Consider the following 18,340-nt stretch of genomic DNA (forward strand, 5'->3'; position numbering starts at 1 on the left):
CAGGTAAAGGTGGATAATCATCATTACTTTAAGGGACGTCCCTTCAATTCCGATTGGCTTTGTCAGGGTGCCAGGAATCAGACTGAGACGAGAAGTGCAAAAATAATCACACCTTTATTAATAGCAAAAAATAATAAAAAGTCCTCAAGTCAAATAACAAGCCAGGAGTCAAAACCAGAGCTGGTAGTCAGACGAGCTGAGTCAGGAGCCAAAGCGAATAGTCAGGACGAGCCGGGAATAAGGAACAAGGAGAACAGCAGAGTCAGGAACAAGCCAGGGATTAGGAACCAGAAGGATGTCAGGCAGCCAGGTAATACACAGGAACTCTCACAAACAGGTATGAGACAACGCAAAGGCAAAGCATACTGAACAGAGGCCCTTTAAATAATAAATTATGACATCACAATTCTGAGACTGCATCCTGTCTCACAATGGATGATGCACAACAGTCTGGCCATAAAGGAAGTGCAGGAAGTAAGCAGCATCCCCCACAAGGGACCAAGTCAGGAAGAGAGGTGATTAAAATGGCTGCCAGCAGCACATGGCAAACACAACAGGGAAAAACCCTGGCAGGCTGATAGAATTCTATCAGCCAATCGGAAATAAGGTAGAAAAAATCTGATTGGCTGATGCAATCAGCCAATCGTATTGAACTCGTATTCTATTGGCTGTTCCGATCAGCCAATAGAATGCGAGTTCAATACGATTTGCCTGCTTGGATCAGCCAATCGGATTGAACTTCAATCTGATTGGCTGATTGCATCAGCCAATCAGATTTTTTTCTACCTTAATTCCGATTGGCTGATAAAATTCTATCAGCCAATCGGAATTGAAGGGACGCCATCTTGGATGACGTCCCTTTAAAGGAACCTCCATTCGTCGGGAAGTTGTCGGTTGAAGAGGATGGCTCCGCGTCGGCTACTTTGAAGATGGCTCCCGCTCCGGATGGATAAAGATTAAAGACGCCGCCTGGAATGAACACTTCTCCCGGATGGAGGACCTCTTCTTGCCCCTCTTGGATGAAGACTTCTACCGATCAAGGACCTCCTCTGCGCACCTTGGATGAAGAATTCGGCTAGGCATGGGTGAAGACGACTCAAGGTAGGATGATCTTCATAGGTTAGCGATAGGTTTTTTTAAGGGGGGTTTTGGGTGGGTTAGAGTAGAGGTATGTGGGTGGTGGGTTGTTGTAATGTTGGGGGGGGGTATTGTATATTTATTTTCAGGTTAAAGAGCTGATTACTTTGGGGCAATGCCCCGCAAAAAAGGCCCCTTTTAAGGGCTGGTATAGAGCTTATTACTTTGTTAGTATAGAATAGGGTAGGGCATTTTTTTATTTTGGGGGGATTTTTTATTTTATTAGGGGGCTTAGATTAGGTGTAATTAGTTTAAACTTCTTGTAATTCTTTTTATTTTTGTAATTTAGTGTTTTTTTGTATTATAGAATAGTTTATTTTATTGTATTTTAATTTAGCTAATTGTAGGTAATTTATTTAATTAATTTAATGATAGTGTAGTGTTAGGTGTATTTGTAACTTAGGGTTAGGATTTATTTTTACAGGTAATTTTGTACTTATTTTAACTAGGTAGCTATTAAAATAGTTATTAACTATTTAATAGCTATTGTACCTAGTTAAAATAAATACAAAGTTGCCTGTGAAATAAATATAAATCCTAAATTAGCTGCAATAGTAATTATTAGTAATATTTCTAGCTATATTAGGGTTTATTTGATAGGTAAGTATTTAGTTTTAAATAGGATTAATTTAGTTAATTTTAGGAATATTAATTTTGTTTCATTTTAAATTATATTATGTTAGGGGGTGTTAGGGTTTGGGGTTAGAGTTAGGTTTAGGGGGTTTAATAACTTTATTATAGTAGTGGCGACGGTGCGGACAGGAGATTAGGGGTTAATAATTGTAGGTAGGTGGCGGCGATGTTAGGGAGGGCAGATTAGGGGGTTAATACTATATTTATTTAAGTGTTTGCGAGGGGGCTTGGAGTGCGGCGGTTTATTGGTTAATACATTTATTATAGTGGTGGGCGAGGTCCAGTCAGGCAGATTAAGGGTTAATAAGTGTAGGTAAGGTAGCGGCGACATGGGGGGGGGGGGGGCAGATTAGGGGGTTATAAATATTAATATAGGGGTCGGGCGGAGTTAGGGGCAGCAGATTAAGGGGTTTATAGGTATAATGTAAGGTGGCGGCCGGTGTCCGGGTCCTGTAGATTAGGGGTTCAAAATTTTTATTATAGTGGCGGCGATGTGGGGGGGCCTCGTTTTAGGGGGTACATAGGTAGTTTATGGGTGTTAGTGTACTTTGTAGCACAGTAGTTAAGATCTTTATATTCACATGTTAAGCCAATAAAGCTCTTAACTACTGACTTTTTTTAGCGGTTAGGAGTCTTTGTCGGTAGAGGGTTCTACCGCTCACTTCTCCCAAGACCCCAAATACCGGCAGTTAGGCAGATCCCATTGAAAAGAATAGGATACGCAATTGGTGTAAGGGGGATCTGCGGTAGCCTGGGTGTCGCGGTGAGGAAATGAGCGGTTAGACCCTTTCCTGGCTGACTCTAAATACCAGCGGGCGGTAAAAAGCAGCATTAGGGGACCCCTTAACGCTGCTTTGACGGCTATTTGCCAAACTCTAAATCTAGGTGATAGTTATTAATTCGCCTCATGGTTTTTTAATGAAGTGCACTTTAAAAAACTAAAAAAAAACTAATACTTGTCGCTCTCTACTTTTAACTAGACACCTCATTAGAACCTACAGCGCTAAACCTGAAGATAGTTTTTAATATTTTATATTCCAATGTTTTTTTCATAGAGAAGAAAGTTTAATTTTTATTTTTAAATATATATTTCTATGCATATCTGATAATTTTTTGTAACATACTGTAACAGTATATATAATATATATATACATTAGATATATAGAAAGCTAAATTTATACATATATGAACATTTGAATTTAAAGATATTTACAGTAAATACACAGTAAAAACACATTATAAAATATTGAAATTGAAATAAAAAAGGATTTTTCTTGTTTTAAGGTATTTGAGTGGAAACGGCTCCAATGTGTAGATATTTGAATATATGTATATACATGTATGTTAAATATATATATATATATATATATATATATATATATATACACACACAAACATATATATATAATATATATATATATATACACATACAATAAAGCATATGCCTTTTAACCTTTATAACATATTTTATGAAAATTCATATAAATATTTTTTATCAGATAGTGTATATACAAGGGTAACACTTTTTATTTTGTATTTATGTTGTGTTCGATGCACATTTTTTAACTCTTATACTTTTTGCTGTTTCCATTCTCTCTAACCCGATGAGCACAAATTTACTTTCAACTTGTAATTAGCATGCAATTTAGCGTGGGCGAGATATTGATTATTGTGACACTTTTAATCTGGCCCTCTGTGGGTTAATAGGGTCAATGGAGTCACGCAAACCTGTCTGCTCCGGACTGCAGAATTCAGTTAGCATATTGCAGCAATACGCTGTCCATATTTGAAATTGCACAAGCGTTTGTAGGTGCCGCCCCCTGCTCAAGCTAGGCAAATGGTACACGTGTTGTCAATCACCCGGGGCAAACATACCCTGGTGTGATTTAATTTGCCAGCTAACAGCTGACATACTGCTTATGAAACCTGCATTATGATGACCTTTGCTTACTAACTTTCGGTGCAATTTGATAATTGGGGGGCCAATGTGTATAGCAATTGGCCAGATATCCTTTTTTAATGAAATATATTTTTAAATTTCAGTTATTATTAGATACACATTGGATATTGATATCTGTATTTATTTTACAAATGTGTGTATATATATAATATATATATATATATATACAGGGAGTGCAGAATTATTAGGCAAGTTGTATTTTTGAGGATTAATTTTATTATTGAACAACAACCATGTTCTCAATGAACCCAAAAAACTCATTAATATCAAAGCTGAATAGTTTTGGAAGTAGTTTTTAGTTTGTTTTTAGTTATAGCTATTTTAGAGGGGATATCTGTGTGTGCAGGTGACTATTACTGTGCATAATTATTAGGCAACTTAACAAAAAACAAATATATACCCATTTCAATTATTTATTTTTACCAGTGAAACCAATATAACATCTCAACATTCACAAATATACATTTCTGACATTCAAAAACAAAACAAAAACAAATCAGTGACCAATATAGCCACCTTTCTTTGCAAGGACACTCAACAGCCTGCCATCCATGGATTCTGTCAGTGTTTTGATCTGTTCACCATCAACATTGCGTGCAGCAGCAACCACAGCCTCCCAGACACTTTTCAGAAAGGTGTACTGTTTTCCCTCCTTGTAAATCTCACATTTGATGATGGACCACAGGTTCTCAATGGGGTTCAGATCAGGTGAACAAGGAGGCCATGTCATTAGATTTTCTTCTTTTATACCCTTTCTTGCCAGCCATGCTGTGGAGTACTTGGACGCGTGTGATGGAGCATTGTCCTGCATGAAAATCATGTTTTTCTTGAAGGATGCAGACTTCTTCCTGTACCACTGCTTGAAGAAGGTGTCTTCCAGAAACTGGCAGTAGGACTGTGAGTTGAGCTTGACTCCATCCTCAACCCGAAAAGGCCCCACAAGCTAATCTTTGATGATACCAGCCCAAACCAGTACTCCACCTCCACCTTGCTGGCGTCTGAGTCGGACTGGAGCTCTCTGCCCTTTACCAATCCAGCCACGGGCCCATCCATCTGGCCCATCAAGACTCACTCTCATTTCATCAGTCCATAAAACCTTAGAAAAAATCAGTCCTTGAGATATTTCTTGGCCCAGTCTTGACGTTTCAGCTTGTGTGTCTTGTTCAGTGGTGGTCGTCTTTCAGCCTTTTCTTACCTTGGCCATGTCTCTGAGTATTGCACACCTTGTGCTTTTGGGCACTCCAGTGATGTTGCAAGCTCTGAAATATGGCCAAACTGGTGGCAAGTGGCATCTTGGCAGCTGCACGCTTGACTTTTCTCAGTTCATGGGCAGTTATTTTTTGCGCCTTGGTTTTTCCACACGCTTCTTGCGACCCTGTTGACTATTTTGAATGAAACGCTTGATTGTTCGTTGATCACGCTTCAGAAGCTTTGCAATTTTAGAGTGCTGCATCCCTCTGTAAGATATCTCACTATTTTTGACTTTTCTGAGCCTGTCAAGTCCTTCTTTTGACCCATTTTGCCAAAGGAAAGGAAGTTGCCTAATAATTATGCACACTTGATATAGGGTGTTGATGTCATTAGACCACACCCCTTCTCATTACAGAGATGCACATCACCTAATATGCTTAATTGGTAGTAGGCTTTCGAGCCTATACAGCTTGGAGTAAGGACAACATGCATAAAGAGGATGATGTGGTCAAAATACTCATTTGCCTAATAATTCTGCACTCCCTGTATTATATATATATATATATATATATATATATATATATATATAGTAGTTGTGTTTTGTGTGTGTTTTACATTAAATACAGGGACACTAAACACTAAATATATTTCATGTACCTCTAATCATGGGTGCCACTATTTTGGAACCTAAGTTACACTGCAGGTATCTAAAGAGAGTTACTGCTAGGGGATGGGCGAATGTTTTGCAACATTCGAAAAACTGCATGAATTTTAACACATTCGTTCGTTCAAATCAAATTTCGAATGTATACATAACATTCTAACATTCGATTTTCGAATGTTCGGTTTCAAATTTTATGATTACATTCGAAAATATTCTTTTAGAAAAATTTGAATTTAGATTGTAATAGTATTTCTAATGCTTTTTCTTTAAATTTAATATTCGAATTATGCAATATTCTATATAGAAACATTCTAAATGATATATTTGTATCTATTATGTATCAATTTACTAGATTCCCGCCCTACCACATGAACTATTGAACTTCTGAATAGTATTTGTTAAATAGAATGTTAAATTCGAAATTTCGAATGTGGACATTCAATATAATTATAAACATTCGAATTCGAAAGTGACATTCGAAAACTGTAAATAACATTTGATTATAGAATTTTTAAGAATATTCGTTCTTATCAACATTCGGATTTATAATTCAAATTTCGGTAATAACATTCGTTCTGCATTCGAAATTCGAAAATTTACACATTCGCCCATCCCTAGTTACTGCACATGTGTAAACAAGTTAGCACTGGAATGTAGGGAAAGCTAGACGTCAACATGACCGGCACCCATGACTAGAGGGAGACGGGAATAACCGCAATACTATGCTTATAAAATGCATATAGGACTAGAAGTGGCGCATTAAAGTTAACGAGCATGCATTAACTTGCACGCGTATTGTTGTGCACCACTTGTAATCTGATCCTTTATTGGTTTAATGTTACTTCTTTTTTAATCATTGCAGAGAGTCTCAAGGTAAAATGTAGATATGATGCATGAGGACTATCTGGAAAATAACTCTGCTTCTGAAAACAAGAAGGTTACATGATAGGTCAAAAGAAATCACCACCCAGGAGTACACCGACAAAAAAGTACCTCAGAATTAGAGCATTTTATTGATACCTTATAGAGCTCATATGTAAAATAGGAATTATAATAGTATTTAGAAAAATGATTATGAATATATTATTATTATTATATTAATTATTTTCTTCATTCTAAATAGGTCTTAAAATGAATGTTACATATCCATTTGTGCACATTTAACCAATCAGAATATAGGAAATACAGATTGTTATATAAAAGAGTCTGTTGAAGATTTATACAGAAGTACAGATTTGCTTTGAGTTTGTTCAACAAACCTGCAAGGGAAAAGGTCTCTAGAGGAAGTTGGACATCTCTATTATAGGTAAATATCAGTTCCTCTGCATCTATCTCTCTGAAAATGATTTGACATATTAAGTGATTATAATATATTTACTTTATTTTTGTAGCTTCTGGACTAATGTAAAGATATGGATAAAGATAACCATACCTTGGTGACATTTCTCATTCTTAAAGGAATTTCAGACATCCCTGAACTCCAAACACTGATCTTTCTTTTGATCCTTCTAATTTATCTCATAATTGTTGGAGGTAACGTGACGATTCTTCTGCTTGTCTACTTGGATCATCACTTGCACACTCCCATGTATTTCTTCCTAGGAAACCTATCTCTAATGGATATATGCTCCACCACCGTAACTCTACATAAGGTCCTTGGAAGCTTCATAACAAAGGATTACACTATATCACTTCAAACTTGTATTTCTCAGATGTTTGTATTCTCCTCATTGGCTAGAGATGAGATGTTTATACTGACAGCTATGAGCTACGATCGATATGTGGCCATATGTAACCCTTTGCGTTATCTGGTGATCATGAACCATAAAGTCTGCACTACGTTGGCTATTTTTTGCTGGTTTTTTGGTTTTATCGAAATAGCGCCTTATTTTGTCTTGACATCAAAATATTCCTGTTATAGGTCTAATATAATTGATCACTTTTACTGTGACATTGTACCTCTTATGAAACTGGTTTGCAATGACATCTCTACTTTAGAAATATTAATATATTCTGATGGACTGTTATTTGCTGCCCACACCCTTTTTTTCTTACCTTTCTTTCTTACGTTTTCATCATAATCACCATATTGAAGATCCGCAACAGTGATGGAAGGCTCAAAGCCTTCTACACATGTTCCTCACACCTTACGGTTGTCATCCTTCTTTATGCAACTCTTTTCTTTCTATATTTAAGACAAACGGACAGTTTGGTGTCAAAGAAAATATCGTCGTTGTTTAACACGGCAGTTGTTCCTTTACTAAATCCAATTATTTACAGTTTGAAAAATAAAGATGTAAAGTCGGCTCTAAGACGACAGCTGAAACACATTATGTTAATAGTTTAACATATAGATCCAGATTACAAGTGGCGCGCTAATGATAGAGCAGCCCTGTTATCAATATAACTGGACCAAGTTAAAAGTATTACGCAAATTGATCTTGCAAATCCATGGCAAAAGAGATTTGACACAGAAGGTTTAGCGTAGTCGACATTGCTCCAGTGCACCCATTACTTTCAATGGATATCGCAACTGCGCTAAATGTCAATGATATTATAAGTGGAAAGTTATGAGTTACACTCAAGCAATAGCCCAAAAATAGTGCTAGAAGAATTAGGGAGATCTGAGACCTGAAGTAAAGTGTAAGGGTTGAAATCAAAGTTTCAAAAAACACATGTAAAACATATTAAAATAAAGTATTACGTGTATATATATATATATGAAATATTGTGCACCCATAAACTGGCAAATTTGCCTGTTTGCAGGTGTGTGATAAATTAGGGCTCCACTTGTAATCTAGCCCATTATGTTTAATATTATAGTATTGGCAAGTGCAATATCTGCGCTCCACTGATATTACACGTTACCCGCAATGCGAACACGACCTTGCATTCACATTGAATGGAAGTTTGTGCTCATGAGAGCACTCTTCTATAGGCTCCAATGGGAGCCTTGTTCTCATGCCGTCAGACACAGCACAGAACCTAGCGCAGAGAAGGGGGTAAGTCGCACAGTGATGGGCAGCAAATGTTAAATATTTATGTATATGAATATATACATGTATATTTATGTGTCTATATTCTTATTTAAACATATTGACACATAAATATATATGTATATAAGCATATACATATAAATATTTATAGGGAACACACAGTCCCCCATAGACCACAATGTAAAGGCACTTTTCTAACAACCCACACAGGCAAAGTTAACCCCTAAAAACTACCTTGTGCAGTTATATATATATATATATATATTAAATGCTACACCCCCTTCCTTAATAACTCATGTCACTAACTGTCTTTATAATATTTTATCCTGGATGTCCTCTCACTACCTTAAGCTAAACCTCTCCAAAGTGAGCTCATTATTTTTCCCCCTTCTTCCTAACCCCAACTTTCTATAACTGTTGATAATAACATCATAAACCCAACCCCGCATGCCCTCTTTCACTCCCCATATCCAGTCTTTGGACAATTCCTGCCGTCTCCACCTCAAAATATCTCCAAAATTCATCACTTCTTCACACAAGACACAACTAAGACTTTAATCCACTCTCTAATCATTTCTCGCCTTGACTATTGCAACTCCATAGTCTCCAGCCTCCGTAGCTGCCGTCTATCTCCCTTACAATCCATAATAACTGCCCCTGCCAGGCTAATCTTCCTCACACATTGCTCCTCATCTGCTGCACCTCTCTGCCAATCCCTTCACTGGCTTCCTCTAACTTCCAGAATAAAACATAACATCTCTAATTAATTAGGCAGGTAAGTTCAAGCCCAGATTATGACGTCATTAGTGGGTGGAGCTTGGCCGCCATTTCAAAGTGGCCAATAACAATATTCATTGTAAAATAGCTTTTTTACCGTTCCTGCGGCATGATATAGAAAGTGGTGCAGGAGGCTATTTGCTCTTAATCTAAGGAAAGACTTAAATATGACAAAGGTGTAGGCTGTGACAAAGGTGTAGGCTGTCCCTTTAACAGAGACTCCATGAACCCCTTTAACCCACTTGGTATTTCACTGATTTGTATCCATTATCAGCAGTTCCAAGTGCTGTTGTGGGAAAATGAAGATCAAAATTTGTGTGCAGTGTGGGATTGTGACCAAAAAAGGTCCTGGCATTTTAAAGAAGAGACCTCCCCTTTTGTTATTCAACCATACCCCAAAAAAACTGACAAGTATGATGTAGCAGTTTGGTTTACAAAAACATTTCAAGTTTGTAAGACTCTTATGTCACTGTAAACTGGTTGTCATTATAAAGTTTATAATATATATACCGTAATAAAAAAACAAAAACAATCAGAGCTATTTAAGTTCACATTTAAATAAAGAACATTGTGATGTCATTGCTGCTTTATAATGTTATCACAAAGCATAATATAAGTTAGGCTTAGACGCCTATGAGACTATAAATAGGGCAAGATTACATGTCGTTTAGGAACCTGTAGAGTAAGTGATTTCTTCTTTACCATCACTGGTAATCATTTGTTCACTGGCTATCCCAATTATTCTTAGTAACCTCAAATAAAATACTAGTTTTTAGCACCTTCCAAATAATAACCTAGTTTTAATTATTCATCTCATGTGCCTAGTATAATTAATGAATTAGTTAAAGGGACAGTCTACGCCAGAATGTATATTGTTTAAAAAGATAGATAATCCCTTTATTACCAATTCCCCAGTTTTGCATAACCAACATTGTTATATTAATATACTTGTTACCTCTGTGATTACCTTGCATCTAAGCCTCTGCAGACTGCCCCCTTATTTCAGTTATTTTGACAGACTCGTAATTTAGCCAATCAGTGTCCTCTCATAAGTAACTCCACAGGAGTGAGCACAATGTTATCTACATAGCACACATGAACTAACACCCTCTAGCTGTGAAGAACTGTCAAATGCATTGAGATAAGGCGGCCTTCAAGGGCTTAGAAATTAGCATATGAGCCTACCTAGTTTTAGCTTTCAACTATGAATACGAAGAGAACAAAGCAAATTTTAGAATACAAGGGAATTGGAAAGTTATTTTAAATTGCATGCCCTATCTGAATCATGAATTTTTAATTTGAACTAGACTGTCCCTTTAATGAATGAATGAATGAATTAATTAATTAATTAATCAATCCTATTATCAATTCTAATTGTGAGGTATAAAATACTGGTCTTTATCATTTGGTCTTATAGTGCCCGTACCCCCATACAAGGAGGGGCATTTAGATTCCACCACCACAAGAGTTTCCTATCCTATGGAATCTCTCTTTTGAGGGACTCATCCCCAACCTGATTACTCGCACCAAAATGTACGTTCCTGTAATTTAATTTTTGTTTCAATTATGATTAATGCAATCAATCCTGATGCTGATGTTTATCTATAACAACATGATCACTAACGCTATATACAGTGCTGTTCAGACGCTAGCAAAGATGTTTATTGCCACTGGATACATGAGATTACGCTGCTCTATGAAAAATCTCTGATATTTTCTAAGTATAAAAGCTTCTAGAAATTTGGAAAATGTAGTATTTGATTTTTGCTACAGGACATGGCAGCTATAAGTCTAATACTTAGTGATTATTACTGAAATGTCCTGTTTTTTAGTTAAATTGTGCTTATTTAATAAAGAGACTCAAATTTCACCATTTACATCTTGGTAATCGGTCAGATATTTGGCTATGTTTTGTATTCATTCAGAGATGTTTGCCATATTTACTGTAAACAAAAATATACAAAAAGGGAGAAGGAAAGACAATGTTGAAAAATAAAGAAAATGTAGTCAGTATTAAAGGGACATGAAACCTAAAAGTTTTCTTTCATGACTCAATATGAATCAATATGGTTTCATTCTCTTGGCATGCTTTCTTGGATGAGCAGCAATACTAGCTGAACTCATTGGTAAGCCAAAGACAAGAGGCATATATGGGCAGCCACAAATCAGCACCCAGCTCACAGCTTCTACACCAGTGGGGCTTAACCTTGGTGCTCCAGAGATTTTTGAACTACATTTCCCATGATGCTCAGCCAGCTGATGCTCCGATTTTGAGCATCATGGGAAATGTAGTTCCAAAGGTATAGCACCCCAATCTAAGCCTACCTAGGTATGTTTTTCAACAAAGAATACAAAGAGTACTTAGCAAATTAGCTCATAGAAGTAAATTGAAAAGATGTTTAAAATGATATGCTCTATCTGAAATGTGAATGAAAAATGTTGTGGTTTCCTCTTTCTTTAATCTTAATTTAATTGATTTTCATATCTTAAATTTATATTAGAGGTAAAAAATTACATAAATATTAATATAAAATATTATTGTGAATATTTTTTACTAATAATTTTTATAATTTACATGTTGAAAGATAGATTATTATCATTACTATTATAATTTATTTTTAGAGAGCCAACAGATTCCCGCAAGATGCTAAGATTGACAAACTGAAAACTGTGGGGGAAGGTTATTTTTTTAATTTTTTTTCCCTTTCATATCACTTTGGGTCCCATTTAGGAAAGTGTGGACAGATAATGTTCCCTGGCAGAGAACCTGTCCACCAGCTTTTGCAGTTAGAAAGGCAATATCCATTGGTGGAATTTATCACCACACAAGCAAATACTTGAGCTGCTATCCCTTCTTTTACAAAAATCAATGGTGAGAGAGAAAGGGTTACCAATAACACTGGATGATTTAAAGGGACATTAAAAAAAAATATATATTTTATGATTCAGACAGAGAATGCAAATTTAAATACATTCCAATTTGCTTCTTTTCACTAACTGCATCATCCTCTTGGTATTCTTTGTTAAAAAAGCATACCTAGACACGCTGAGGAGCAGGGAACTAGCTGCTGATTAGGCTGCCCATAAATGCTTCTTGTCATTGGCTTACCAATCTATTCAGCTAGCTCTCAGTAATGCAATGCTGCTCCTTCCATAAAGGATACCAAGAGAATGAAGCAACATTAATAACAGAAGTAGATTAGAAAGTTGTTTTAAAATGTAAGCTCTATATGAATCATGAAGGAAGAAATTTGGATTCATGTCTTTTTAAAGGGATAGTATAGTCCAAATTAATGCAATTTTAAACAACTTTCTATTATGCTTTTAGCATACATTTGCTTTGTTCTGTTTGTATTCTGGTTAGCCAGCAAAAAGAAGCATATCTGTGTAGCCACTAATTACCAGCTAGGCCCCAGTAGTACATTGTTTATCTGGGCTGTCTTTAACTATGTGTTTAAACCCTTTGTAGGTTAAACACATAGGGCTTCATTTTTCAAGCTGTGGATACAGCTTTGGGACACCTTTGGTTCCGGCTCACATGAACAATCGTGTAGACAAAAGCTATGAAGCAGTGGCAATCAGACTCTGAGCTGGTGATTTGCAATCACATGATCTGGGCAGCATCTATGCACTCTGCTGTACAGCATTGACAGTCTGTTGAATGAAACTAGTAAGCCTTTTGTGATTGGACCCCATATACAGCCTAGATTCTGATGTCATCAGTGGGCGAAGCTTGGCCACCATTTCAAAGTGGCCAGAAATAATATTCATTTCAAAATAACTAATTTACCGTTCCTGCTGCATAATATATAATGGGGTGCAGGAGTCTATTTGAAGCTTAATCTAAGGTAAGACTTTAAGATGACAAAGGTGTAGGCTATCCCTTTAACACAGGCACAGACTCCATGAAACCCTTTAACCCACTTTGTATTTCAGTGATTAGAATCCATTATCAGCAGTTCCAAGTGCTGTTGTGAGAAAATGGAGATCAACATTTGTGTGTAGGGTTGGACTGGGACCAAAAAAAAAGGCCCTGACATTTTAAAGAACCCACCCCCTTTTGTTTATCAGCCATACCCAAAAAACTGACAAGTATGATGTAGCAGTTTGGTTTACAAAAACATTTCAAGTTTGTAAGACCCTTCTGTCACTGTAAATTGGTTTTCATTAAATAGTAAAAAAAATATAATAATAATAAAAAAAAACAATCAGAAGCTACTGAAGTTTACATTTAAATAAAGAATAACTGCTTATTGTTCATCAGCCTGTGTAGTCACAGTTACACAAAATAACAGGCACCTGATTAGGGAGGAAATGGACTTGACCTGGATAACAGATACACCAACTCAAGGAAAAGCTTGTATGTCAGCTAAACATAGCCCGCCTCAAAATAGTCTGCTTCAAATTACATAGGAACAGGTCTACACCCTTTTCAGTAAGGTGTACCCCGTACCTCCTGTAGAGACTCCTCTCAGCCTTTGAGATGTTACCATGCTCAATAACAAATCTTCCTATCTCAGACAGACACTTCCTGACATCCCTGTTCAGCTTTTTCCAGACCTAAAAGGCTGCCCTGTGAGACTGCATATGCCTCCACTCTATTCTGGGAATGATAATAGACCAGCCTATCCTAACGTTGGGCACCCAAGCACAAAACGTACATAGGTCCGACTGAATTACTGAGCTGCTTACACGGTAGGGGCCCCATATCATTGCCTCTGGCATGAATGATTATTACATGAGGCTTCTACTACCGCTGCAAGGCTCCCTGCAGCAACTCAGGAAGAACCGTCCACTGCAAACCCCTGTGTCCCAACCATCTGATAGTGGCCCTTGAAGATGGGAGTTCCAGCTGGTGTCTGTCAAGTCTGGCTATAGCCCTCAGCTCTGCCCAATAGATGTAAGAATGGCCCATGATCCACATACTCAACGGACCAGCTCCAGGCCCTGAAAAGAAACAACAGTTAACTGGAAGAAATGCATGTGTTAAAAAACAAAAAATAAACAATGGTCTAACATATAAGTTATATCTCTGGGTTCTCCAACACAGTGGCCGTAGTTTCAGCACCAACCCTAAATGAATGAGGGGCAATGACTGTAGCGTCAAGCCCCGCTTGAGCTGCTGCCCGTCTCAGAATTCTCCAAAAATGATACCTAGTTAACGAAGATCCGTCTGCGTGCACTCGAAATATTAAAGGGCCTTCCGTACGCACTTCCGAAAAGGCCCCTACCAACATCACAGGACAAAAAGGTGAGCCCGGATGGGCAGGCAGAGATATTCAAGCTCCTCTACCCTCTTGGTCAGTTTTGGACCTGGGTAGGAAAACAAGAATGGAGTCTTCACTCACACGAATGTGAGTAGCAAGAACACAGCCTGGTTTATTATTGGAAAGGGAACTAATTACCACACCCTAAGGGCCCTGTGAAACACGAGCCCCAATGTGGCAGCAAACAGCCTGGCTTTGAAAGCTGATGAGCACACCAATGGCCGAGCATGGAGCAAATCAACCAGCCGCTCGACTGTAACCGGGTCCCTTATGTCAGGCGCCTGAGGTACCATCCGCCCCAACCCCTCATTACCTGTCTCACCAAGAAGGTTTGGAGGCATAGGCCAAGCCATACCATTTGCAGAAGAAAGATACCACAGCCCACTTTAAGCTGACCACCCCTTTGGACACACCATTACCTCGTAGCACTGCAATCCAGTCCAGAGACCCCACTGGTCGGCAGCACAGGAGATATGTCCATGAGAATTGCAGAAGGCAACCCAATCTGACCAATGCCTGACATACTGTATGTGTTCCAGGTAGAAGGGGCCAAAGAGTATCGCACCAGCAGCATCAGGGCTCCCCATCCAGGGAGACCTGACATAGATAATCAGGACATGAAATGCCATCAGTCACGACCCCAGGCACCAAGGCATGAAAGTCTTCCCACTGAAAACGGGACATAGCATCCACAATGCTCATGTTGTCCATCCAAAAATACGACCTTCCAATCCCGGAGTTAGGAACCCCAAATCTCCATTGCGACCACAATGGGAAAGAGCTACAGCAGGCAAAATATTTTTACCAGCCCGCTATCCATCCATCCATCCAGGCCCAGGTTCGGCGCTCCAATGACCATGCAAAAAATGCACCATACCCATTAGGGCTAGCAGCATCAGTGAACAGCTAAAGAGCTCTTTAGAGCTATTAAATATTGACAAAATAAGTGTAAAGGTTTTTTTTTTTTAAACGCTTTATTAAGTGAACACATAAAGTATTACAACCGAGCTAGTGTACATTTACAAGACCATTTCAAATGGTGCAATGACAAGTCAAAGTTGTTACAACATTGTCCAGACTAACAGGATATAATTTTAACAATTTGTTTGTTCACTGTTTTGATACATCCTACTTGTTTTGTACTTTATCCGTACATATTTTGGAATAGTTGAAGATTTTCAAAGTAGGAACACTTGCTTGTATATAAACCAACAGTGGAGCAAACGCATGGATATCTGTTCCACAGAAAACCGAACAGACATATGTCAATCATTCAGTGCTCTCTAGCCACTGTTTATCTCAGAGAAAAGACAGAAGAACGGGGGAGAAGGGTGAAGAATGAAATCATGGTGGTGGTGGAAAAATCAATAACTCAGATATCTTTTGAAGAGGGTCCAGAGCCTACTAGCAAAAAATCGAACCTTACACATTTTTGCCTTCCCATATTAGCGTCATGTATTCATGGATCTCTATCTTCCCAACCTTCAAATAATCAAAACTCTCCAATCCCAGCAGATCCCAAACCTCGGCCCTCCACTCTCCCAAGTTTGGCAAATTTAGCGACTTCCAATTTTTCGGGATGAGTCCTTTAGCACAATTCAACATCAGGAGGAATAACTGGCGCTTTGCCTCCATAGCTATTTTAGGCATTTTGTGATATATAAGATAGTTAGGATTAGGGGGCAAAATGACATTCAAAAGTCTGCTGCTCTCACAGAGCATGGCTTCCCAAAAGGGCTGTATTAATGGGCAATGTCACCATATATGTAACAGTGAACCCTCCATTCCACAACCCCTCCAGCACTCCCCGTTCACATTTGGGTATATTTTTTTTAATCTCTGTGGGGTCAGATACCACCTACTCAATAATTTATAATGCATTTCCTGGAGTCTTGAAGAGACCGAAGCCTTTTTTTTGCTTTACCAAAGATTGTCAACCAAGACTTTACATCAATATCTGAGCCCAGCTCCTTCTGCCAAGCAGCCACATAGGAAGGTACTACCGTCCCACTCCCCTCCAATGACATTCGATATAGGAGCGAAACTAGGTGTTGAGGAGTATTTGCGGTGGTACACAGCATCTCAAAGGGCATTCTCTGTCTGCTCAAGGTATCCCTATCTTGGGAACTGTTGAAATAATGATTTAACTGCGCCACTCAAAACCAAGAGGAAAACATATCCCAATTCCACTCCATCACAAGCCTTCTTGTGTTTTGAGCTAACCATATCCAATGGCATTGGATATAGCGGCCTCAGCTAGTGAGTGAGATGAACCCGGACCATGTCTCCTGTTTTCCAGACCATTTTCAGGATTTTCTCGCACTGGGGTAACCGGCAAGGCAAAGGTAGAGAGATGGCTCTCCACCTTGATTAGCTTGTCCCAGCACAGGAAGACATCTTCTATCAAAGGATATAGCGAGATGCAGCTGGGGCAATGTTCAGCTTTTATCCATACAAGTAACCCTACATTGCCCCTACAGAGTATCTCCCTATCAAGCCCTATCCAAGCCTTATTCACAGATCCCTGACTCCACTCCACAATACGTTGAAGATTTATTGCTTTACAATATTCACTCAGAAGAGGAACACCAGCCCCGCCTCTATTTCTGGGGAGGTACATTGTCTTTTTACTAATCCTAGGTTTCAAGCCATTCCAAATACATGTTGAATTATGTGCCCAGCTATTGATAAAGGAATGGTTTGCATGACATAAAGCACTCTAGGCAAAATGTTCATTTTTGCAACATGAATTCTTCCCAGCCAGGAGATGGTTTTGTTTTTTCCACGTTGCAAGATCTCTTGAGATTTAATCTCTAATGCGTTTATAATTCAGATCTGGGATTTCTTTCACCGAAGGGGCCAGTGTGATGCCCAAATATTTTAAGTGCTTCGGAGCTATTTTGAGGGGACAAAGATATCTCTGACTTTCAAATGTATCTGAAGATAAAGTGATATTTAAGATCTCAGATTTAGTAGGGTTAAGCAGAAAATCTGAGACTCGCCCAAAAGCTTCAAACTCCACCAATGAGGCCTGCAGAGAGGAGGTACTATCAGCGAGAGTCAACAGAACGTCGTCAGCATACATTGCTAACTTATGCTCCATTCCCCCCACCACAAAACCCAGAATGACAGGATTAGCTCGTATTTTGCTTGCCAATACCTCCATGACAAGTGCGAAGAGCAGAGGTGAAAGGGGACACCCATGCCTCATTCCATTGGAGATTAGGAAAGACTTGGAAAACATGCCCTTAACCCGGAATTTGTGGCACATAAATGACCAATTAACCCGGTCAAATGCCTTCTCCGCATCCGTCGACACGAAAATCAACGGAGCGGAGTTGGCATGTGCAAAGGATATCAATTGAATAACCTTGAGAGTGTTGTCTCGTGCCTCTCTTGCTGGGGCAAAACCTGCTTGGTCTGTGGAGACCAATTGGGGCAGGAATTTTTAAAGTCAGTTAGCTATGATCTTTGCCAATAGCTTAACATCAGAGTTAAGTAAAGAGATTGGCATGTAGCTGCCAGGCTGATTCCCTGGCTTATCCAGTTTATGGATAACTGAGATGAAGGCCTCCAGCATCAAGCCTGGCAGAGCAGGTGCCTCTGAGAGCTGATTAAACATGTGGAGCATGTGGGGCGTCAGAATGTCCGTAAATTATTTATAATAATGAGTGCCAATCCCATCAGGGCCTGGACTTTTGCCAACCGGCAGATC

General features: G+C 38.5%; 2 protein-coding genes across 2 annotated transcripts in view; one reads left to right on the forward strand and one right to left on the reverse strand.

Annotated features, from left to right (window-relative positions):
- The window catches only part of LOC128667151 (uncharacterized protein C6orf132 homolog), a 121,460-nt gene that overhangs the window by 8,754 nt on the left and 94,366 nt on the right, over positions 1-18,340 (reverse strand). The window contains exon 2 of the mRNA XM_053722076.1: positions 7,641-7,770. The gene's annotated coding sequence lies outside the window, so the exon portion shown is untranslated. The remainder of the gene's footprint in view (positions 1-7,640; positions 7,771-18,340) is intronic.
- On the forward strand, positions 6,755-8,580 carry LOC128636605 (olfactory receptor 8K1-like). The gene is made up of 3 exons (XM_053689597.1): positions 6,755-6,891; positions 6,977-7,376; positions 7,649-8,580. The coding sequence occupies exons 2-3, from the start codon at positions 6,998-7,000 to the stop codon at positions 7,930-7,932; spliced, it is 663 nt and encodes a 220-aa protein (XP_053545572.1). The 5' UTR covers positions 6,755-6,891; positions 6,977-6,997; the 3' UTR covers positions 7,933-8,580.

This window comes from Bombina bombina, chromosome 7 (genome assembly GCF_027579735.1).
Source record: "Bombina bombina isolate aBomBom1 chromosome 7, aBomBom1.pri, whole genome shotgun sequence".
Classification (NCBI taxonomy): Eukaryota; Metazoa; Chordata; class Amphibia; order Anura; family Bombinatoridae; genus Bombina; species Bombina bombina.